The 24,934-nt window shown below is 42.2% G+C and overlaps 1 protein-coding gene across 1 annotated transcript; it reads right to left on the reverse strand.

Moving 5' to 3' along the window:
* Positions 1-1,266: 1,266 nt before the first annotated feature.
* Positions 1,267-22,715, reverse strand: Trim16 (tripartite motif containing 16). The gene is made up of 6 exons (XM_070026984.1): positions 22,197-22,715; positions 14,745-14,840; positions 11,351-11,584; positions 8,269-8,434; positions 7,457-7,552; positions 1,267-4,430 (listed from the first exon to the last, which is right to left on the reverse strand). Exons 1-6 carry the CDS (start codon positions 22,683-22,685, stop codon positions 3,847-3,849), a joined length of 1,665 nt encoding a protein of 554 aa, XP_069883085.1. The 5' UTR covers positions 22,686-22,715; the 3' UTR covers positions 1,267-3,846.
* Between the last annotated feature and the right edge of the window lie 2,219 nt (positions 22,716-24,934).

The following is a 24,934-nucleotide window of genomic DNA, read 5'->3' on the forward strand; positions in this document are numbered from 1 at the left end:
ATTTGAGGCAATGACAGAAAGAAAACAAATAGGCCCAACTCTTTTTTGTTTTAGTCCCTACTCCCTCACTTAGGCCCAACTCTTTATTTTGCCCTTGAACTATTTTATCAAAAAGGACCTATAACCTGAAAACAGACAAAAAAATAATTAAAAGGCAAATTAAGTTCAAACTAGGTAAGGAGACATCTAAATAGTTGTTCTTACATGAGCTACAGTATTCTGTCCTAACCAAATTGTACCTTAGGACACTGACACACTTTACCTTCATGATTATGTATCAAGTAGAAATCTTTGAGAAATCAGAAAATTGTAGAGAATGAGAACAGACAAAATTGCCTTGATTTTTCACACACATACACACACATACACACACACACACACACACACACAAACACAGAAACAGTTTTCTAGAAACAATAGACCAGTAAATTTGGCATTAATCCATATAAAATTCTTTCTAAGTTGTCCATCAAATATTCTGTGAAATTAAGAAAATGGCAAGCACTAACAATCCCACAGATTCAGTTAAAAACAAAGCAGGATTCCGAACGAGCCAGAAGAATCTTAAATGTTCTCACTTCTAAGAAATAAATTATCCTCATTTGATTATTATGTTTTGCATATATGTCTTAAAATATCACATTGGCCCCCATAACTGTGTATAATTATAATATATCAATTAAGGGGGGGAGTAGGAGAGGGATGAGTGGGAATGTTAAAGGGGTGACATTGATCAAGATATATTTGATTTATAAACTGCTTTGTTAAATGGCAACTCCTTTCTACAACTACTTGAAGATAATAAAAAATAATAAAAACTTGGATCAAATGTATAGAATAGCTCTTTGAAAAATCTGAAAGTTGAAACAGAAGAGCCAAGAAAGCATGGTATATTGTTAAATATACCATACTTTCTGAAAAAATAATTAAACATTTGTCAAAACAAGAAGAAAAATCAAGACAAGACAAACGAATACCATTTTCTGTTTTAAGAATATTATTTAACAGATCAAAGAAATTCAGACAGATCATACGATTGTTTCTAACACATTTATAAGATTATTTCTTTGTTGCTTTGTATGTCCCTCCCCCACGGTATAACCCCTGCTTTCACTGTATTTGACATCGGTATAATTTGTGGAGGGGAAGGGGAAAAACAAATCGTTTAAATAGGGATACAGATGGACCCATTGCAACAATGAGATGTACAAGTCGTAATGTCGAAAACAAACTTTACAACTTTGGTGGGGGTGGGGAGGATTGGGTGGGGGGGCGGGGGAGGATGGGAATGAATGGGAAGAGGAAACAAAGGAGGAGGCTACAATGCTTGATAAGAAATGTACTCATTATCTTGCCCATGTAATTGCAACCTCTCTGTACAGTATTTTCACAATAAAAAAAATCACTGGGACAAAAAAAAAAGAAAAGAAATTCAGACAGAGCATATATTGAGTTTTGCCATGTAGAAATACCCTCATTATGATCAGTGGAGAAAGGAACAAAAGGTGAACTACCACATTGTATATCATTCTATCAATGAATAACTTGTATAATTAAACCTAAAAGATATTGACTGAGTGTTGCAAGACTGGATTTAGCCCTACCCCAATCAATGTACACATCACCAAGGTTCAGGCTTAAGAAGAAAAGACTGGCTTTGGCAGGTAACACTAGGGTGGGAAGGAAAGCTAACATACTGGATGCAGAATCATGAGTCTTAAATATCTCAGTACATAACAGCAATGTGAGGAAATTAAAGTAAAAACACTGAAATTCTATACTGCATAAATCCTTAGGCATAAATGCAGGACAGAGTCTCTAGAAACAAGTCAAATAATGTAAAGAGAACACACTGTTGAGATAGATAATCAAGCTGGTTGAACAGGAAGACATTTGTCTTGACACAGATCAAAGGAAAAGACCCGAAAGTAATACTTCCAGTAAATCCCAGAAAAGATCTCAGGATATGTCCTCTGAAACTTTGTTTATTTATTTTTGCTAATACTGGAATTTAAACTTTGGCCCCCTCCCCCAAAGTTTGGGCTTCCCCCTCAACTTTTCTTGCTCTACCACTTGAGATGTAGTCTCAATGACTTTTCTACTTGGGTTGGGTTTGAACCACAGATCTTCCAGATTTCAGACTCCTGAGTATCTAGGGATACAGGTACAAACCACTGGTGCTAGGCCAGAAACATACTCTTTAATTGCTATTTTTTGAGGTGCTAGGGATCAAACCCAAGGCCTTCAGCATGCTAAGTAAGAGTTATACCTATTAATGAGCTATGTCCTCAGCCCCTTGGAAACACATTTAAAGATAGTTTGTTGGGAGCTGGGAAGGTGGCTCAGTGGGAGAGTGCTTGCCTTGCATGCATGAGGCCCTGGGTTTGATTCCTCAGCACCATATAAGCAGAAAACACCGTAAGTGGTGCTGTGGCTCAAGTGGTAGAGCCCTAGCCTTGAGCTGAAGAACTGAGGGACAGCACCCAGGCAAAGAGTTCAGGCCCCACCACTGATTAAAAAAAAAAAAAGATAGTTTGTCATTTATCTAAAGGCTTGATTGAGTGCTTGTTATTAAACTTAAGGAGGTTATCTGTCAAAAGGAGAACAAAATAATCGAAGGGAAAGGAAAAGGTACTATGAATCAAGGCAATGGGAACCATAAAGCAAAGTCAGAAAATTTAGCTTTGAAAACAGGAACAGCTCTTAACAGAGTGTGAGAGCTATCCACAAATACTTGAGATCACTCCTTTGAATGATAAATCAGATAAGTTTACAAAGTGCAGGTGATTTTAGAAAGAAATACTTCTCATTTTCCCTTCTAAGAGGTCAAAGAGGCTAAGACTTAGACTCCATTAATGCATTTGCGATAATCTTAGTAAAACTAGAAAGAGCTTTGTGAAGTGGTGAGTCCATGGTTGAATGGGTAAACCAGGCATAGTACACGTAAACTCTTAAGAGGTAGGTTTAGGACATTGTTTCTCTAAAATGTAGTCCATCATGTGGTTTAATCCTATATACAAAATATTCGTGATATAATGAAGACAATATATCATAGTGGTCAAAAGTTTAATAACAGCCCACCCAGATTTGAATCTCAGCTTTTCCCCAAGTTAAGGATAAGTTAGTTAACTACCTTGACTTCCCTGGACCACAATCTCTCTATTTGCATAATGTGTACAATATAAGCATTGCCACAATGGTTCTGGCGTAAGGAATTAATGCACAGGAAGGACTTAGTGTTTCCCATAGAAATGTACAGTAAAGCTTGCAACTTATTGTATTCCTCTGCAAACTTTTTAGGATTATGAAGAGTCCTGTTACTAATTCTGGGCCAAGTGTAGGATTCACCTGAGCAGACAGCAGACTATGTCTGATTAGAAGATTATGGGGGAGACTGATGCCTTGGAATTAATCACTTCAAATATAAATAAAGCAGTGCTGCCTGCAGCAAAAGAGAACATCAGGCGAGCCTTTACCTCATTCACAGACATTTGTTGTTGTTGTTGTTGTTGTTGATTGTGGGACTTGAACTCTAGGCCTGGGCACTGTCCCTGAGCTCTTCAGCTCAAGGTTAGTGCTCTACTACTTGTGCCACAGCACCACCTCTGATTTTCTGGTGGATTATTGGAGCTAAAAGTCTCACAGACTTTCCTGCCTGGGTAGGGTCAAATCTCAGCCTCCAGAGTAGCTAGGATTACAGGCATGAGCCATGGGTGCCTGGTGACTCATATAATTTTTAAAGCCAGCTACAAATTACAAACATTTCTGTCTTCAAAACAGCCTTAAAATGAAAGCTGCTGCTTCATCATTGTGGTTAGCAAAGACCTGCAATATGGATCCTGGAATCTAGGGAGCAGCCTCCACTGAGGAGCTTGCTGGCTTTTCAGGTTCTTCTCCCAGATCCACAATCCGAATAGCATTTTCTTTTTTGGAAAGCCAGAAGGCAGCATAGACTGGCTCTGAAAACTTGCAGTCAAACTTGTGAACCAGCGTCATAGCATCATACTCTATGCCATAGAAGGAAAGGATCCCTCCTGGGAAGTCAATGTAGATCCCGAGCCTCCGGAAAGGGCCAGCTTTGAGCGGGGTCTCTGTGTCACTGTGCCAGGCTGTGAACTCCTTCCCATTCCAATAGAGGCTCCAGGAGAAGTTGTTTCCAGAAATGCAACCGTTGCGTTCTTCCCCTTTCCGGTCAATGCCTTTGCAGGTCAGGCCAACGTAGGTGCCTGCCCCAGAGATCTCCACCTCAAAATAGTACCTGTGTAGGTACAGACTTTGTTGAGACAGCACCTGCCGCCAATACACAAACCTGCTGGGGTGGTCTGGGTAAGGATGTTCCCAAGGTGAGGTGTTGGTGACCTTCCGGTTGTCCTCCTGCAGCCGGAGATACCTGTGTGCTGTGTCAGGGTCAAATGTGATGTCACATGCATCTGGAGAAACATAGAATGCAGGGAGAGTAGTTCGGAAACTGACAGCTGATTCAGATAGAACACTTTAAGCCTAGCTGGCCTCCTAGGATGGTGGCAGTAAACATCCATCTCCCCATTCTCAGCTTTCCCAGCCCTTATTCCCCTAGCAAAAGAGATGAGTGAAGACCAGACAAGAGGGAGAATGCAAATCGCTCCCTGTCTTCCCTTTCTGAAGCCCAAATTAATTGATAGTTATTGCATTGCCTGTGAGCTGAATCAAAAACTAAATTAAATTATTTACTGTATTCATTCACTCATTCATTAACAGGTCTGCACAAAAAGCCAGACAAAAGGGCTGGGAAGGTGGCTCAGTGGTAGAGTGCTTGCTTGCCTTGCATGCATGAGGCCCTGGGTTCGATTCTTCTGCACCACATAAGCAGAAAAAGCTGGAAGTGGAGCTGTGGCTCAAGTGGTGAGCGTTAGCCTTGAGCTGAAGAGCTGAGGGACAGTGCCCAGGCCCAGAGCTCAGGCCCCACAACTGATAAAAAAAAAAAAAAAAAAAAAAGCCAGACACAATTATATCCATGGTTGACAGAGGTTTGGGGATATAGGTATTCATCTCCAACATTTGATCCATTCATTCATTTCAAAATGTTCAGCCAATATTTAGCGTTAGCATTTAGCATTAGCATAAACATTCCCCCAACCTATATTCTTCTACCAATCTCAGAATAATACTATTTCTGTTCACATAGTTGTTTAAGCTCAAAATCATTTTTTACCTTTCATTTGCCTTCATTCTTGTCCCCACCATCCCTTCCTACACACAGACAGTAGAAAGTTCTGTAGTTCTCCTATAGTTCCACTTCTCTCCAGCCTCTTAATTCAACCTCCATAATCAGGTCTTTCTTACTAGAAGCAATGGACTAGATGCAATGGATTAGGTGCAATGCCTTACTTGTTGCCTATAATAATAATATGTCCAAAGGTATTATTTTGAATATTACATTATTCATGATAATATTCAAAGAAGAAAGTTAATATGTATAAAATACTTGTAATGCAAAAGAAGTTGATATAAAAATGCATGTAATGTTAAAAGACGACAAATTAGCCAGGCACTGGTAGCTCATGCCTGTAATCCTTGCCACTCAACAGGCTGAGATCTGAGGATAGTGGTTCAAAGTCAGCCGGGGCAGGAAAGTCCATGAGACTCTCATCTCTAATAAACCACCAGAAAACCAGAAGTAGTGCTGTGGCTCAAGTAGTAGAGACTAGCCTTGAGCTGAAGAGTTCAGGGACAGTACCCAGGCCCAGAGTTCAAGCCCCACGACTGACCAAAAATATTACAGTAAGATATGTCTAATTTTTATTTAAAGTTCAGAATAAAGGGCATATAAGTTCTTATATTATGTCTGTCTATAAAATATAAATGTGCTTCTGTGAGGTAGCAAGAATAAATAAAAGAAACTGTGTGGCGCCCAAGAGGTGTTGAGAAGTAGAAAAAAAGGAGATAGTAATTGGCATCGTGGCCCCTAGTAAGATCCAAAGAAACCCAGGTGCTGATGGCTCACACTTATAATCCTAGCTACTCAGGAGACTGAGATCTGAGCATCACAGTTCAAAGCCAGCCTAGGCAAAAAAAGTTCATGAGACTCTTACCTCCAATTAAGCATCAAAAAGCTAAAAATGAAATTGTAGTTCATTTGGTAAAGTGCCAACCTTGAGGGGGAAAAAAGCTAAGCGAGAGCTCAAGGCCCAGCATTCAAGGCTGAGTACTCACCAAAATTAAAAAAAAAAAAAAAAAGTTAACAGCTCAGTCCAATGCCACATAATAACAGTACAAGGGAATCTGGTCAAGTAAGATTTATAAATGAAACATTTGGGGCTGGGAATGTGGCTTAGTGGCAGAGTGCTTACCTAGCATGCTTGAAGCCCTGGGTTCGATTCTTCAGTACCACATATACAGAAAAAGCTAGATATGGCACTGTGGCTCAAGTGATAGAGCACTAGCCTGAAGCACAGAGAAGCTCAAGGACAGAGGCCAGGCCCTGGGTTCAAACTCCAGGTCTGACAAAAAAAAAAAAAAAAAGAAGAAACACTTGGTGACTCTCTAAAGTGCCAAGGTCATGAAGGACAAAGAAAGATTGATACAATGACCCAGACTGAAGAGTTCTAAGGAGGGACTGGGAAGGTAGCTCAGTGGTAGAGCACTTGCCTTGCATGCATGAGGCCCTGGGTTCGATTCCTCAGCACCACGTAAGCAAAAAGAAAAAAGCCAGAAGTGGCGCTGTGGCTCAAGTGGTAGAGTGCTAGCCTTGAGGTGAAGAGCTGAGGGACAACGCGCAGGCCCAGAGTTCAGGCCCTACAACTGGACCCCCCAAAAAAAAGAGTTCTAAGGAGACATGGAAACACCTGGGTTCCTAGACTGAACATAGGACAGAAGAAAGGGTAATGGAAGAATAATTGATGAGATCTGAATAAATTCTCCTTTTTTTTTTTTGGTTGGTCATGGGGCTTGAACTCTGGGCCTGGGCGCTGTCCCTCAGCTCTTCAGCTCAAGGTGAGCACTATATTACTTGAGCTACAGTGCCACTTCCAGTTTTCTAGTGGTTTATTGGAGATAGCAGTCTCACGGTCTTTCCTGCCTGGGCTGGCTTTGAACCATGATCCTCAGATCTCAGCCTCCTGAGTAGCTAGGATTATAGGTGTGAGCCACAGGCGGGTGCCCGGCTTGCCTGTTTGTTAACAGTACTACAACTACACCAATTTCTTGACTTTGATTGATTGTATTATAGGTATGTACAGTGTTAGCATTTGGAGAAGCTTAGTGGAAAGTGTAAAGGAATTCTTTGTCCTTCTTTTGCAATGTTTTGATAAGTTTTAAACTATTTCAGAAAAAACTTTTAATTACAATTTTAAAGTAAATCATTTAGGGATAGACAAGAGGTGGAAACAACCTAAATCTTCTACAAGACAAGTTGGTTGTTGCTTCAGCAAAGCCCTACATTGATATCAACTACCAGGGGAAGGAATTCACAACTTACATTCGAGAAACTGTTCTCTGGTTCTAGGCTCAGGTTTTGAGGCCCGATATTTGCGCTGAACAATGGCAGACACTTGAGTTCTGATGTCATACTCTTCTAGAAAACAAAGAACTGTGAATGTACATCTATCCAGGTTGTCAGGAAAACTGAAAAAAAAAAATAGGTCACTTTTCCATGGGCTTCTAAGAAAAATAAATGTTGACCCCTAAAAATATTCAATGGGCCAGGAAAAAGCTGAAAAAGATCCCAGACTGAAGTTGGGTACTGGTGGCTCACATCTGTAATCCAGTTACTCAGGAGGCTGAGATCCGAGGATCACAGTTAAAAACCAGCCCTGGAAGGAAAGTCCCTGAGACTCTTATCTCCAATTAATCACTGTAAAGCCAGAAGTGGAGCTGTGGCTCAAGTGGAAGAGTATTATCCTTGAGCTCAAAAGCTCAAAGAGAATCACATGCCCTGAGTTCAAGACACAGGACACACACACACACACATACACATACACACACACACACACATATCCCAGACTAACTTGAATTTCACTTAGAATACAGGTACCAGCAACCTGAGAAACTAATCAAAGAATGGCCAGAAAATTGCTTGAAGCATGTATTTACTTCTCTGGGTCTCAATTATGAAATAAAATCAAGATAAGAGTCTATGGACAAGAGTCCATTTTGATACAGCTGAGCTGAAAGATGGCTTTGAAATTTAGATTTCTCCTGATGTGCATCCCTTTCCTGGTTCTCCCTTGCTTTCTGTCAATCATTCTGGATAAACATTGACCAGAGCTCATGGCCCAGAAAGTGCCTCACCTTCCTTGGCAAACTCCTGAAGCTTTTCCTTATAGTTCTCCAGCAACTGGATTATGTCTGTGGTAGAGTCTGTGATGACCTTGCGGATACCTGAGAGCTTATCCTTTAGCCCAATGTAAACACTAGGGAAAGCAGTGTCTTCAGCATTCTTAAACTTGGAGTACTCCTGAAGGAAAGAAAATAGGAGGACTTGCTTTGGGTTCCATTATTCTTACATTGGGATGCTTTCCTCATTATGTCTAAGGGGTGATAGGCATGTATGCTTCACAAAGAAAATAGATGTATAAGTTCCTACTTATGCTCTAACAAGATAAAAAGCTTCTATGCTTTTGGGCCCTAAAATAGAAATGAGTCTTTCCCAAATTAAGTGGGAAATTAGGCTTTTAAATATCAAAACTTTCCAGACCCCTGATGTTCATGCCTGTAATCTTAATTACTCAGGAAGCTGAGATTTGGGGGTGGCAGTTCAAAGCCAGCCTAAGCCTAATCTCCAATTAACGACCCCCAAAACCAGAAGTGGGAAGCCGGGCACTGGTGCCTCATGCCTGTAATCCTAGCTAAATCAGAAGTGGCACTGTGGCTGAAGTAGTAGAATACTAACCTTGAGCACAAAGAGGCTCAGGGATAGCACCCAGGTCTAAGTTCAATCCCCAAAACCAACAAAAACAAAACAAAACAAAAAAGCCCAAACCAGAAGTGATAGGTGGCTCAAGTGATAGGCCTTGAATACAAAAGCTTAAGGACAGTTGCCAGGCCTTGAATTCAAGCTTCAGGACCAGCATAAAAATATTAATAAACTGGTCACCAGTGGCTCATGCCTGTAATCCTAGCTACTTAGGAGGCTGAGAGCTGAGGATTGTGGTTCAAAGCCAGCCCAGGCAGGAAAATTCATGAGACTTTTATCTCCAATAAACCACCAGAAAACCAGAAGTGGCGCTGTGGCTCAAATGGTAGATCACTTGCCTTGAGCTGAAGAGCTGAAGGACAGCATCCAGGCCCAGAGTTCAAGCCCCACAACTGACAAAAATAAAGTAAAATAAAAATAGGGGCTGGGAAGGTGGCTCAGTGGTAGAGTGCTTGGCTGGCATGCATGAAGCTCTGGGTTCGATTCCTTAGTACCACATAAGCAGAAAAAGCCAGAAGTGGCACTGTGGCTCAAGTGGTAGAGTCCTAGCTTTGAGCTGAAGAGCTGAAGGACAGTGCCCAGGCCCAGAGTTCAGGCCCCACAACTGACAAATATAAACCATATATATATATGTGTGTGTGTGTGTGTATGTATATACACATACATATACAGCTATATATGACACTTTATATATATGTATACATACCTTTTGATATATATATATATATATATACATATATGTATATATCAAGGTATTAGCTGTCCCCAACAGATAGCCCAATATATAGCTCAAACTGGGAGCTTAAAAATAGAACATATAGCTCCAGTTCTTTTTATTCTTCTATAAATTTTTATTTTCATAGTTGCAAATATTTATTTTCTGCAGTTATTCAGCTTCCTCGATCTTCCCCACCTCCAGCTTTTCATAACTTAGACACAAGTCATGGTAATGAATGAGACACAGGTTCCTGCACTCTAAATATCCCAAACAAGTCTCTCAGACAAGAATTCAGCCTTCTCCAAACCATCCTAGGCTACATAATGAGATTCTACCTCAAAAAAGTACAAATAAACAAACACTATTATTTTGACTGGCTTACAATGTAGGAGAAAATGTTATCTTGTTAAAATTCACATCTAAGTTACACTGAAATACATACTTTTTCTTTATTTGTATGTATGTACCAGTAGTGGGGCTTGAACTCACTCCCACTCATCCAATAAATGAAAAATTTGAGACTGAGAGATGTTAAGTCACTTGCTAAAAGCTGTACCAAGCTATTTAGTGACAGATCCAGGATGGAGAAATTCACTCAGCCTCTAGTTCTTTCCCTGCAAGATTACATGTTCAGGGCTGGGAATGTGGCTTAATGGTAGAGTGCTTGTCTAACATGCATGAAGCCCTGGGTTTGATTCCTCATACCACATAAACAGAAAAAGCCACAAGTGGTGCTGTGGCTCAAGTCGTAGAGTGCTAGCTTTGAGCAAAAGAAGCTCAGGGAAAGTACAGTGCCCAGGCCCTGAGTTTAAGCCCCAGGACTAGCAAAAAGAAAAAAGACAGAAGGAAAGACAGGAAGAAAGAAGGAAAGAAAGAAAGAAAGAAAGAAAGAAAGAAAGAAAGAAAGAAAGAAAGAAAGAAAGAAAGAAAGAAAGAAAGAAAGAAAGAAAAAAAGAAAGAGAGAGAGAGAGAGAGAGGGAGGGAGGGAGGGAGGGAGGGAGGAAGGAAGGAAGGAAGGAAGGAAGGAAGGAAGGAAGGAAGGAAGGAAGGAAGGAAGAAAGAAAGAAAAGGAAAGAAAGAAAGAAAGAAAGAAAGAAAGAAAGAAAGAAAGAAAGAAAGAAAGAAAGAAAGAAAGAAAGAAAGAGAGAAGGGATTAAATGTTCCTTAGATCTGGTTCCAATGCTTATCCCTTGATGCACGATGATATATTGCAATTAAAAGTTCCATTCCCAGCCAGGAGCCAGTGGCTCATGCCTGTAATCCTAGCTACTCAGGAGGCTGAGATCTGAGGATCATGGTTCAAAACCATCCAGGACAAGGAAAGTCTGTGAGACTCTTTCAATTCACTGCCAGAAAACAAGAAGTGGTGCTGTGGCTCAAATGGTAGAGTGCTTGCCTTGAGCTGAAGAGCTCAGGGACAGTGCCCAGGCCCAGAGTTCAAGTCCCACGACCAGGAAAAAAAAATTCCATTCCCTCTACTGATTCTTATGTTTTCCCTCTACCTAAAACATTCTGCACTTTGCACCTGACTCACCATCTAGCCATCCAGCCCCTTTCCAACTCTGAGCAATTCTCCCTACCCCTCCCATACTCTGCTGAATCAGCACTCACTTCTCTCTGTTCCCACAGCTTCCTGACGGCCCCACTCATCAGTGCACTCACAGGTGCATCTCAGCCCCATGGAGCAAAGGTGCTCCATGGTGCTGCTGCATCGATGTCCCCATTCCCCAGTTCTTTACCTCCAGGAAGAGAACAGTATTGCTGATGGCTGCCAACCTGGCCAGATCCTGCTTGGTTTTCTCCATCTCTGCACTCCTGTACTCCAGATGGGTTTTAATGCTGTTAGCCTGGTTCAGGGCAGCGTGCTCCTTCTCCTCCAAGAAGAGCATGACATCAGCCTGAGCTTTCCTCACGGCAGCAAGGAGTTCTCCAAACTGCTCTTCAGCAACCACTTTGACCTCTGATACAGACACCTGGTGAGGGTGGAGTGGGAGAAAGACAGTGTGAAATTTGAAATGAGAAAGACAAAATGTGAAACGTGAAAGACAGAAATGTGAACTTGAGAAACCTATAAATTAGGCTGTCATGCTCATAAACCTCCAGACTATGAGCCAAACAAACTTCTTTTCCCTTATGAACTACTCAGCTCAGGCACTTTGTTATCATAGTAGAAGATGGATTAATACAAACACCCTTCTACACTGCCTTGAAGTAAAGGCCTGAGATGGAGATCCTACACAGCTGCCTACAGCACAGCAGCTCAGCAGGCATAACCTGGACCAATCCCTGGGGATATTGGCACACTCTTCAGTCCATGGGCTGAGCCCTGTGGGAGATTCATAAGAACATTGGAGCCTTGTCCATTACATTGATATTTTATCTGGATCAGAGAAGAGCAAGACTTAGTGCCTTATTCACTATGAGCAGCTGGTAAAGGCACATACTTTAAATGCATAGGCTTCTGTTGAACAGGTAACCAACACACACACACACACACACACACACACACACACACACACACACACACACACACACACACAAAACCTACATACCAACTGTAGTAATTCCAGAGCACTGTTCACAAGATGTTGCCTCCTTGTTATTGTAAATACTTTAAATTCTCAGACAATTAATCATAACTGGATTTAGACTTAAATGTTGAAATTGCACTTTTACTTTGTAAATATGAAAAAAATAGATGGAGAAAGCCAGGTGCTGGTGGTTCACACCTGTAATTCTAGCTACTCAGGAGGCTGGGATCTAAGGACTGCATTTCAAAGCCAGCCTGGGTAGTAAAGTCTCTGAGAAATTATCTCCAATTAAGCACCAAAAAGCTGGAAATGGAGCTGTGGCTCAAGTGACAGAATGCCAGCCTTAAGGAAAAAAAGTAAGGAATAGTTCTTAGGGCTTGAGTTCAAGCCCCAGTACTAGCACAAAACAAACAGAAAACAGAGAGAGTGAGTGAAGGGGTGACATTGTCCAAAAAGAAATCTACCCTTTGCCTGACTATGTAACTGTAACCCCTCTGTACAGCATCTTTATAATAATAAAAATATTTTTTAAATATGGAGAAAATAAGGATTAAGAAATGATGTACTAGAAAGGTAAGTTTTGCTTATTACCCTTAGAAGGTGTGGGGTATAGTTCTCTTATCCAATGGATAAGACATTTCCTGGCTTACTTACTCATCTTTCCTGCTCTATCAGATACTAGATGTTCTGGCTGTATGAATCATCAAAGTAAATGGGGCTCCTAGCCCTCATTATCACCTTCAGAATCAGGAAGTGAAGGTATGGTTTAAGTGAAAGACTGACAGCCTTGAGCAAAAAAGCCAAGCAAGAACACAAGTCCTAGGGCTGGGAAGGTGGCTCAGTGGTAGAGTGCTTGCCTTGCATGCCTGAGGCCCTGGGTTTGATTCCTCAGTACCACATAAGCAAAAAGAAAAAAGCCGGAAGTGGTGCTGTGGCTCAAGTGGTAGAGCACTAGCCTTGAGCTGAAGAGCTGAGGGATAGCGCCCAGGCCCAGAGTACAGGCCTCACAACTGGACCAAAAAAAAAAAAAAAAAAAAAGAACACACGTCCTTGAACTCAAGCCCTGTTACCAGAACAAAATAAGATAAAATAAAAAGCAGATGCAGGACAAGACATGGGAACCAACATAAGGGTATTATGGAAAAGAAAATGCCCATAATTATAATAGGAAGGTTTTTTTCAAGAAGCAGGATTCTGTGAGGCTAAGAGGAATGAATATAAAGACAAAATTAATGATTTATATCCCTCTCCCATTCCCACTAAGGTAATCTTGAAGAAGGATGGTGGAAGGGAGGTTCAAATGATGGGCATATATTGACTCCTTTTTCGGCCTTTTCTTCCTGAAACTTCCATTGGGAAATACTTACATCTAAAATGGGATGGGTGAAGAATATTATTTAGTACTTAAATGATGACAAGTAAACTGTGCAGAGAGGAGGTGCCACAAACATATCAAACTAGCCAACAGTTAATAGCCTAAACATTTGAAGGTAGTTTCAACCATCAGCAGCTAGTTAGCTGTAAACATTCAAGAGGTGTAAATTAAATGGAAATGCATATGTAGATTAGAATGGATGGATAGGTAGTAGGTGAATAACTGGGGATGGATGTGGATAAGTAAATTAGTGGGAAGGTAGATGGATTTACAGATATAAAGATGGATAAATGGGTAGATGGAGAGATAGAAGGATACAATAATTCACTCTCCGGCTACTACTAGCAGGGCGTAGATGGTTCACACCTGTAATCCTAGTTACTCAGGAGGCTGAGATCTGAGGATCATGGTTCAAAGCCAACACGGGCAGTAAAGTCCATGAGATTCTTATCTCTAATTAACTCCCAGAAAACCCAAAGTGGCACTGTGGCTCAAGTGGTAGAATTCTAGCTTTGAGCAAAAGAGCTCAAGGAAAGGCCCCAAGTTCAAGCCCATGGCCAACCAAAAAAAAAAAGATGATACTACTAACCCACTGCCATAGGTAGGTGTTCAGCACTCTTCTGACTAGTAGTTATTAGCTCAACATCAGTGAAAGGAATTTATGGAACTACTTATGTCTACTCAGAGTCCATTTGGAAAGCAGCCATAAACCAGAGAGTCCAGGCCTAAACAACCTGGCACACCATTGGCCTTATCAAGTACTACCCACTGGTCCTATAGCTCTCAACTCTTAATCCCAGTGTCCAGGACACAGGACTGGTGAGATGTACATGCAGAATGCCCTCCCTTGATGGAAGAAGCCAGAATCATGTGTAATTTGTGGAGCTCTGATTAAGTACCTTGCTTTCACACACACACACACACACACACACACACACACACACACACACACACACACACACACACACACACACGTACTTTTCTCCTTCTAGTCAAGTATGCATATGTAAAAACAAGAATGCTGTTATGCCAGGACTGGTCTTGGTTTCACTCTATATTGTAAATAGTAAATTACTTGCCTGTTTAAAAATGTAAACCACATTCACAATAAATCCTGACTGAGATAAGACTAGTATGGCCAGCTATACCTGTAATTCTCACTTGCTGATCCTGTGGTGGCATTCAGGTATGCTAGAGTCTGACAAGTGATTCACATAGCAGTCTTACCAAAACGGACTTATGGTTGGCTTGGAGCCTGGCGATGGCATTTTCATTCAACTTGAGTTTCTGCTCCAAGTTTATCTGGGTACACCGAAGGTCAGCCTTAGAAGTAGGAAGGAGAGCGTTAAGGAAGGAAGGAGCCTAGTACACACAGAAAGTCTCCCAAGGGCAATGGTGCTTTTCATCCTTGAAGTCCTATCTTTCTTCCCTGAAAGTTTGACCTTTGAAGCTGATCTCAGTAAGCCAAGGATTAGATTTGTGCCAGCCCTTTCCTGGGACTGAACTCAAGATGAATTGGCTAAAAGTCCTGAGCATCTACACTGTGCTGGTCATTATTTCAAGAATTCATAAGGAATATCCTTAAAACCCATATTAGGCAAAAATTATTTCTTACATTTTGAAGATGCTACAATTGAGCCAATTATCCAAGGTTTGAGTGTTCACCAATGGGAGTGAGCCTAGACATTGTGACCTCAAATTATCTAACATTAAGTATGGGCTTATAGCAAGTGACATAGTCAGATGGGAAACTCAGCTTTTTAACTTAGCAGCTGAGGCTTTAATCAAATTTATTTATGTATAGGAAAACCAAACTATTTTCTCACACTTACAAGCACATAAAAATCCTGCAAAACAGTCCCAATTCTCAGAAGTTTCCTTGCCTCTGATACCTCTATCTCTTAAGAATTAGCTGCCCACTGAAGTCTATCATTTTTTAAAATAGTTAACTGGAAATAAGTGATTCTCAGATTACTAAGTAGCTAGGATTTCAGACATGAGCTAGCAGCATTCGGTCAAATATATATATTTCTTATTGTTTTACAACTTAATGTCTCAAAACATCCATTTCTTTACCTGTAACATGACAATAAGGTGCTTGCTTCCTAAGATTATGAGATAATGAATTAAATAAGATATTGTTTGTTATTAAGAATTTTGTGTAGTACCAGGCACATTGTAGGTATACAATAAACATCAATATTTTATCCTCAGTGTTGTAGCCATCATCATCCTCCTCTTCCTCCTCCTCCTCATCCTTCCTGCTACCATGGTTGCTTTCCATTCATGCTTTGTGTCTGCTACTGCAGGCAGGCAGAGCTAGCCCTCCTCACTTCACCCCCATCTATTTCTTGTCCTTATCCTGGAAGGCAATTAGTCAAGGCAAGTCCCTGCCTGAGAATCTTGGGTTTGGTTGCCTTGACCCCAGTCTCCTGGGACTCATTTAACACCTTCTGCCAAGAAATCTGTCACCTCAGAAAACTTCAGCCTTTGCAAACTTCAAAGGTCCTGTCACTCTCCTACTTCTACAAGGGCATCAGATAGAAAAAGAAAAAGAAACAGGGAAGGAAGGAAGGAAGGAAGGAAGGAAGGAAGGAAGGAAGGAAGGAAGGAAGGAAGGAAGGAAGGAAGGAAGGAAAGAGAAAAAAGAAACAATAATAACTAGCTTTTAATAGCTTCTGTCTGTATTTCAAACCATGATAGCTTCTGTCTATATTTCAAACCATGAGTCACCACGCATTAATAGATCTCAAGTTATAAATTGTTTGACCATTCTTACATAAAGCTTGGTGGAATTCTAACCACCCTCCCCAGCTACCCTACCCCTCACCCTCACCCTACCCTACCCCTGGTGACGGAAGCAGCTGCAGACTTCTCTGCTGAATGAGGGTAACCTTTGTTTGAGGCCTAGGTCACTGATATAGAGCTGAAGTAGCCCCAGTGACTTCTCACTTCTAATACCTGGGAGCAGATGCTAGAGAATGGGGAGTGGAAAAGTGAGTAGAAGGAGAAAGTTAGAGGGCTTCTGGCCTATTTGCAGGAAACCCTGGAATGTTATCCAATAGCCCATTCCAGGAGAGAGGGAGGAAACATGAATTACTGATTTGAAAGTGTTAGAAGGCACAACAGAACACACCTTACAACCTAACTCATGCAGTGACTTAAGAATGTGTTAAGGCAATTACCCCCAACCAAACCCTAGAAGACACCCAGAGTATCCAGGAAAGGGCTTCTCTCCTCTGTCTGAAGAGTACCATAAAAGGAGAGAAGAATTTCTAAGCACCAAATGGAGGCCTCTTCAGAGTGAGTCATCCCAAGGGAAGGCACTCCCAATTACCACAGAAGGTGTGGCTGCTTTGGAGACTTGTATCTCCAGTTATTCTTGTTCCTAGAAAATGAAGGGTTGCCTTAGACTCTAGCTTTGGGGCTTCCCAAGAGATGAGCTATACATCCATCTCAGGCCAGGGTAGGTCTGCCTGAGAGCGGGACAGTAATACCTGGGACACAGCCTTCAAGCAAAGGAAAGAGAAGCCTTCCCTCATTCTGCAAGGTAATGACACCTTTTACACAAGGCATAGTATGTGATGTCTTAAGACCCACTGCTTGTTGCATGATACTGTCAAATCACTTAGCTTCTCTTCTGGTGCAAGGCTACATGTCTCTATATTGACAGAATTGTTTCCATCTTCTGCATCTACAGGGGAAAGGGGGCTGAGAATGGTGAGAGATACAAATAGGAACAGCAGAGGGAGTAAGAAGAAAGAACAAATCATGAGTGAACATACCCCAATATTCTCAGAACTTGGAAAACTAAGGCAAGAAGATAGCAGGTTCAAGACCAACCTGTGCTATATAATGAGATCCTGTCTCAAAGTTTTTAAAGAGGAAGAGAAAGGGGAGAGGGTAAAAGTGAGGGAAGGAAGAAGACAGTGAGGAGGAAGAAGAAAGAAGAAAATTCCAGATAGTATCAAACACAGAAGTTCACCCTTTAGAGACGTAACTGTTGGCATCATCTAAACTATGACTCCATTCTTTAGTCAATAGGTGAAAACCTATTCACTGAATGCTGGTCCAAGAATGCTGGTGTGTCAAATAAGACACACTCTTAGCTTCGTATGTTTCATAATACTGAATCAAAGATACTCCTTAGAATTTCTGGAAGAAACTCTTGTCCTCAGTAGCTCCATACCAATCCTATTGGTTACCAGTAGACTGAGTGCTGTTAGTTAACAGCTCCCCAGGCAAGCGCAAAGATTTTTGGCTCTCTGATAGTTAGCTCTTGCTCTACATAGAGACCATATTCAGTCAGCATCCAGTACTGACCTTTCTAGAACTAATAATAAAGTTGGAGGTCATGCCTGACCCTAGTGGTCTTCAAATACCTAAGACAAGCCTCAACTCAGGTCTTCCCTCCTCCTAGAGTATTGCCCTGCTCTTGCTTCCATAGCTAATTCCCTTCTTTATAGATATGCTGCCAGCCCTTTAGCATTCTATTTCTTTTTTTTGGTTGTGGGGCTTGAACTCTGGGATTGGGCACCCCTTTAGCATTCTATAGAACTATGGTATGTACTTCAGTTTCCTGATTGTAATGAAATCCTAGAGGGTAGACAGTAGAGCCTAACACTCTCACTAAATAATGTAAAAGAACCATGGAATGAGAGAAGTCAGCAGCCAGCAGGCAAAACCAAAAACTCTTAAGACCAAAGAGATCTCAGGAAGCTGAGCCATCATGCAGGGAAGTACTGAGTCCCCATTAGAAATTGCTAGATATGAAAGTTCAATGGGAGAGGGTAAAGAATACTTACTGTCAACACCACTGGCAAAGCTGGTGGCAACCATGGAAGCTTCAGGAAGGGCTTGCTAGGTTATCTTGCTAGGTGGGAACCCTAGGCAGGATCTAGCTGCTTTGCACCTTCCCACCTGGCCCCACCATTTGTAACGTCTGGTACCCAACATGCCTGCCTATTAGCCCTTAACAAGCTCCAAAGAAACCTTTAGCAAGTAACTGCAGAGGCTGGGTCTACCTGAAAAGAACACTGGGTATATGTAATAACTACTTCAAAACAATCCCTTTCAGAACCTCATCTGGGCATTACATCTCTTGGACTTGTCTCTTAGGCTCCTTGCAAGAATGTTTTGGCTCCAAAGATTTGGTGTATCTACTTTAGTATAGTAGCCCTTAGAGTAAGCTTGCTCTCTGAGCTTTATTTGTTTTTTGGTTTTGTTTTTTTTGGGTCCGGTCGTGGGGCCTGAACTCTGGGCCTGGGCGCTGTCCCTCAGCTCTTCAGCTCAAGGCTAGCGCTCTACCACTATGAGCCACAGCGCCACTTCCGGCTTTTTTCTTTTTGCTTATGTGGTGCTGAGGAATCGAACCCAGGGCCTCGAGCATGCAAGGCAAGCACTCTACCACTGAGCCACCTTCCCAGCCCGCTCTCTGAGCTTTAAACAGGGATACAGAATTACACAGGAGAGGGGTCTTCAGTGTGGGGCTGTGGCACCATACTTGTATCATGATTACTTTTCAGTATAAAACCTGCTCTAGAGCCTCTTACCCAGCTGTCCTGCTCTATTCTAAGATGTCTGCATTTGGGATTTTGCACATGACTGACACAGTCCCTCCTGCACAAATTACTATCTAAGTGGCTGAGGTGCTTTAGGTTCTCACACTTAAATTTTATATTGCATCTGGGTTGGTATAGGTAGACACATCTCTAAGGAAACAGAAATTATAGGTAGTGTTAGCTCCTGACAAGAGGAGAGAGCCAGGAGGGATCCTGGATGGGGTACAGGCCTTCTCTTCCCATTTCATTGCTTGGTAGAGATGTTTTTTTCAGTATTAAGGTTTGAACTCAGGACTTCACACTTTCTAGGAAGGAGCTATACCACTTGAACCACACCGCTAGGCTGGAGATGACTAAGTTTTTCTTTTTTGTCAACTGGGGGCTTGAGCTCAGGGTCTGGGCGCTGTCCCTTAGCCACTTTGTGCTCAAGGCTAGTATTCTACCACTTGAGCCACAGTACCACTTCTGGTTTTTGAGTGGTTAATTGGAGATATGCGTCTCACAGGGGCTTCGAACCATGATCTTCAGATCTCAGCCTCTTAAGTAGCTAGAATTAGGTGGCATGAGCCACCAGCACCTGGCTTATTTTTTTTTTTTACATGCACTGCTTTTCCAGTTAAAAAAAAACCTAACAGTAAAATTCAGGTATTATCGCCAAAGGGAATAGCATTATATGTCACTTTAATATCTCTAATATGTGCATGTAAGATTTTTGGTACAATTTTTTTTAATTAAGGTTAAAGTTTTGTGATTTTGGGGTCCTTTCTTCACATCTCTGGTGAGATAGCTTTCCAGAAGCTTCCATGCCTCACCCAAGCATCACTCAACTATATACAACTGAACAAGTGTGGTGAGATAGTAAGAGTCTTCACCTTGTAGTTGAAGATTGAATGAGAAGACCCAAAACAATTACTTTGAAAACAGCAATGTACAACGAGGTTTATTTTCCTCTGTGTGTCATTGTTTCCTTTGTTGATCTACCTACTTTCTGGGCAGGACATCCTGACACTGGAAGCACTGGAAACAGTTGCCAAGTAGTGGCTTTCTGGGCCGGAAACAGTGACACACTGGCATCTAGAATGCAAAGCTTTCCAAAGCCCCACAGTAGTTATAATCTATGTCTAGAGATAGGCACAGACAAGATGCCCAGGCAACATACTCCTTTTCCCAAAACCTCTTTGGGGGCTAGGGAAGTGGCTCAAATGGTTGAGTGGAAAAAAAATTTTTAAAAATTTTAAAAAATTAAAAAAAGGGCTAGAAATGTGGCTTGGTGGTAGAAGGCTTGCCCCGCATGCATGAAGCCCTGGGTTTGATTCCTCAGTACCAAAATACACAGAAAAAGTTAGAAATGGCTCTGTGGCTCAAGTGGTAGAGTGGCCTTGAGCCAAAGATGCTCAGGGACAGTGCCCAGACCCTCAGTTCAAGCCCCAAGACTGGCACATACACACACACAAAAAGGTTGAATGCTTATCTTGTAGTTGTTAGATACTGAATTCAATCCCCAGTGCTGAAAAATGAAAGAAAAAAAGAAAGAAGAAAGAGTTCTTTCTTTTAGTGCTCAGAAGCATTTGCCATCCATGTATAATGCAAATAGGGAACTATCCTGAGTGTGAATATAAGAAATGTGGGCCAGGGCTGGGAAGTTGGCTCAGTGGTAGAGTGCTTGCCTTGCATGCCTGAAGCCCTGGGTTCGATTCCTCAGTACCACATAAGCAAAAAAAAAGAAAAAAAAAAAAAAAGAAATGTGGGCCAGGCACCAGAGACTCACTGTAATACTAGCTGCTCAGGAGGCTGAGATCTGAGGATCAAGGTTTGAAGCCAACTCTACCAGGAAAGTCCTTGAGTCTCTTATCTCCAATTAATCACAGAAAAAGCTAGAAATGGCATTGTGGTTCAAGTGGTAGAGCACTAACCTTGAGCATAAAAGGAGCTTAGGACAGAGCCCAGGCTCAGAATTTGAGCCCAGAACTGGAAAAAAAAAAAAAAAAAAAAAAAAAAACAAAGAAAAAGAAAAGAAAAGAAAAAGAAGAAAAGAAAAAAGAATTGTGGGACAAAAGTCAAGTCTACTTTCTATTAGAAAACAAAGTGCTTTTGTAAAATCACAGAAGGAGAAACAAAGTATATGAAATTGCTAAATCAATTTTCAAGGACTCTAGATGTTCAGCTTTAGAGAAAAACAAAACAAAAATAGAAACAGAAAACTAGGTGTTCGAGAATAGGTTTCCTATCTAATGGAAATAAAATTTGAGCAAGATGCTTTTCAGTTTCTCCTGTTATCGCTAGCTGCAGAATTTTTACTTTCCGTAAATTAAGCTATCCTTGACATCATACCCGGATGTAAGTTTCAAATTCTGTTATCTTAGCCCTTTTTAAGTTCTTGGATTTCAGATTGGGCACCTAGTTTTTTGTTTTGTTTTGTTTTGGTTTTTTTTGTTGTTGGTGGTGGGGCTTGAATCCTGGGCCTAGGCACTGTCCCTCAGCTCTTCAGCTCAAGGCTAGGGCTGTACCACTTTGAGCCACAGCTCTACTTCCAGCTTTTTCTGCTTATGTGGTACTGAGGAATCGAACCCAGGGCCTCATGCATGCAAATCAAGCACTCTAGCACTGAGCTACCTTCCTAGCCCACATCTAGGTTTTTGTTTTGTTTTGTTGCAAAATTTTTACTGGCCTCTTGTTTGGGATAAAGCAAAAAAAGAGATATTAGGGATTTTACTCTTTCCCTTGGATTTCTGCCAAGGCCTGCATTTCATTACTAAATGGATATGCTTTGTAGAGTCCACCAGAGGGAAACATCACTCCCCACTCCCAATTCCCCCCACTTCTACAGCCCACTCCCAAGCACACATTACCAAAACTACATGGGAAATACTAGGAAACTCAAAAGCACAGAAACAGTGACTTCACAGTAACAAATATGGGAATAGAATAACTTCAATTTATGAAGCCAAAGGCACTAAGTATTTATACTGAACTAACTAGGTGCTAAGGCTAAATTCCTTTTCTATGCATTCAGAACACAAAAGCGATGTCTGTAGTCAGACACTGTGGTGTGACGGCCACTCCCTGGGGGTATCATCTCCCATCACCCTCCCTAGATGGTCAGATCCCAAGTACTTACTTCCTTGTCCCTGCGGGCAGCCTCCAAGGAGACTGAAGTGTGGCTCTTGTGCTCATAATGGCCACATTCCTGACAGATACACTGCTGGTCAGTGCAGCAGAAGGCAACCAATGGGTTGTGGTGGGCAGGGCAGGTACGCAGGTCTTGGTCCTTTGCTGGTTCAGTCAGCTGGTGGCTGTGTAGTTTGCTGTTCTCTTGGTGCGGCCGCAGATGTTCCTCACAGTAATTCACCATGCAAGTTAGACAGGACTTCACTGCCCTCACTCTGCTGGCACCCAGACAGAAGTCACACAGGATCTCCTCCTCCCCTTCACCATTGGAAGCTCCCGGCTGTGCCTCGTCATTGTTCTGTCCCTCACTCTTCTCTACTGGCCTCCCTAGGTAGCCCACATCCTCTTCTATGGAGCTGGCTGACCCAGAATCTGAACTGACAGGAGCCATAGGGTAAGTGGGCAGTGGCCCTGAAGCCATCAGATCCAACTCTGCCATCTGGGAGGCTCTGCTGCCTGTCTTGCTTCCTCTGCCCCTTGGCCCAGGATCTGTGCAGTCCCAGTCAGATCGGAAAGCCACGCCTAAATGATTGCAGCTGCCCCAGGATTTTAACTGTTTCCTCCCTCTTAAGGAAGCTCAGTTACTCTTGGCAGCTCTCCGGATTGGCCAGCATCCAGCTGCAGTGTTTCAGCCTCAAGACTGTGGCTCAGTAGTCTTCTCTCAAACTCAGGCTCCTCCTCTTGTTCTCAGGTCCAGCCCTGAAACTTCTATTCTTATATGAATCATTTATCCCCAATAGGCTCTGCAGGAAACCATGTGTGTTTATGATGGCTTTAAAAAGGACTACAGATTCCAGAGTTCTGCTGTAAGCCTACATAGCTTTGTGTGTTCTCATAAGCTTAACTTTTCACCCACATGTTTTAAAGGGATCTGCAAGGTAAGGACTTCAGCAATGGGACAGCAGTTCCACCCTTCTGTCTCATAGAAATGAAAATGAGGCAGCTAGTGAAACTAAAATAAAGCCAGAATAAGACCCCCAGCTTGTGCTGTGCTAGTATAGCTCAAAGGTAGGGATTTTCTTTGGTTGTTGTTAGTTGTGGAGCTTAAACTCAGGGCCTGGGTCCTATCCCTGAGCTCTTTTGCTCAAGGATAGCTAATACTCTACCACTTTGAGCCACAGCTCCACTCTGGTTTTCTGGTGGTTAATTGGAATCTCAAGGACTTTCTTTAATGGGTTGAATTTGAACCACAATCCTTAGATCTCAGCCTCCTGAGCAGCTAGGATTACAAGTATGAGCCACCAGTGCCAGGCAGTAAGGACATTTTTCTAGCATAGTGAGACCTTGGGTTCCATCCATCCATCCACACCACAACAAAACCACCAGTAGCTAAATAAAGCACTGATTTTGGAGGTCACATAGTAGTTATAGCAGTTACTGGCTACCTCCTCCCCCAAGTATGTAACTATTTTTGGAAATAGGGTCTTCAAACAAGTAACTAAGCGCTGATATAGAAAACACTTCTCGGGGCTGGGAAGGTGGCTCAGTGGTAGAGCACTTGCCTTGCATGCATGAGGCCCTGGGTTCAATTCTCAGCACCACATAAGAAAAAAGCTGGAAGTGCCGCTGTGGCTCAAGTGGTAGAGCGCTAGCCTTGAACTGAAGAGCTGAGGGACAGCGCCCAGGCCCAGAGTTCAGGCCCCACGACCGGACCCCCCCCCCAAAAAAAAGAAAACACCTCCTGTAGATCAGGATGATAATGGATATATATGTAACTTCTCAAATCTGAAGGCCATTTTTATAGAAACTGACTGTCAGGTGACCTCTGGATGCCAGAGGCCAAAACTCTAGCCTCAGATCATGCTAATGCTTCCATGTTCTTTTTTTTTTTTTTTTGTCAGTCATGGGGCTTGAACTCTGGGCCTGAGCGCTGTCCTTAGCTCTTCAGCTCAAAGCGAGCGCTCTACCACTTGAGCTACAGTGCCACTTGTGGTTTTCTGGTGGTTTATTGGAGGTAAGAGTTTCACTTTCCTGCTCGGGCTGGCTTTGAACCGCAACCCTCAGATCTCAGCCTCCTGAGTAGCTAGGGTTACAGGCGTGAGCCACTGGCACTCGGCAATCCTCTATGTTCTAAACACACAATGACGAACCACAAATGCTGATTCCTCATGCTGAGGCCCCTGACTACCTTCAATCATCTTTTCACATGTTTCATAGCACTTTGCTTCTCTCTCTCTCTCTCTGGATGTGTGTGTGTGTTGAACCCAGGGCCTAGGCCCCGTTCCTTAGCTTTTTTGCCCAAGGATGGTGTTCTACCACTTAAGCCACATCATTTCCAGCCTTTTGCTCATTAATTGGAGATGTCTTATAGACTTTCCTGCCCAGGCTGGTTTCAAACCAGGATCCTAAGTAGCTAAGATTACAGGTGTTAGCCCCCTGTACCACCTCCACCTTGCTTCTTCATCACATACAATTACCTCTACATCCTATGCTTGGGAAGGTGGATTTGAGACTTGGCTCTCCCACCACCTTTGTGCTTAGCTGCCTTGTATTAAGTTGCCTTTCACAAAATGTATTCAATGTGTGCTATATTGTGAGTAAGCAAAACAGGCCTGGTTCAGCAGCTTGAAGAATGTGTTTTTCTGACCCTGACCTTTCCATGTCACTTTGCACATTCCAGAAGCCACATATGTATAGGAGGGATCAGGTGGGTCTGGAAGACCCTGTCTCTTCCACAGGCATTTCTGT

The sequence above is a fragment of the Dipodomys merriami genome, unplaced genomic scaffold, assembly GCF_024711535.1.
Source record: "Dipodomys merriami isolate MVZ:Mamm:240054 unplaced genomic scaffold, mDipMer1.0.p SCAF_19, whole genome shotgun sequence".
In the NCBI taxonomy this organism is placed as follows: Eukaryota; Metazoa; Chordata; class Mammalia; order Rodentia; family Heteromyidae; genus Dipodomys; species Dipodomys merriami.

Bases quoted from the DNA above. Each gene is read 5' to 3' on its own strand.
- Trim16 (XM_070026984.1), bottom strand. From the start codon at position 22,685: ATGGCAGAGTTGGATCTGATGGCTTCAGGGCCACTGCCCACTTACCCT. The intron at 8,435-11,350 runs GTAAAGAACTGG...TCTTTCCTTCAG, and splicing joins ATACTGTTCTCTTCCTGGAG to GAGTACTCCAAGTTTAAGAA. The intron at 7,553-8,268 runs GTGAGGCACTTT...TTTGTTTTCTAG, and splicing joins TCAGGAGTTTGCCAAGGAAG to AAGAGTATGACATCAGAACT.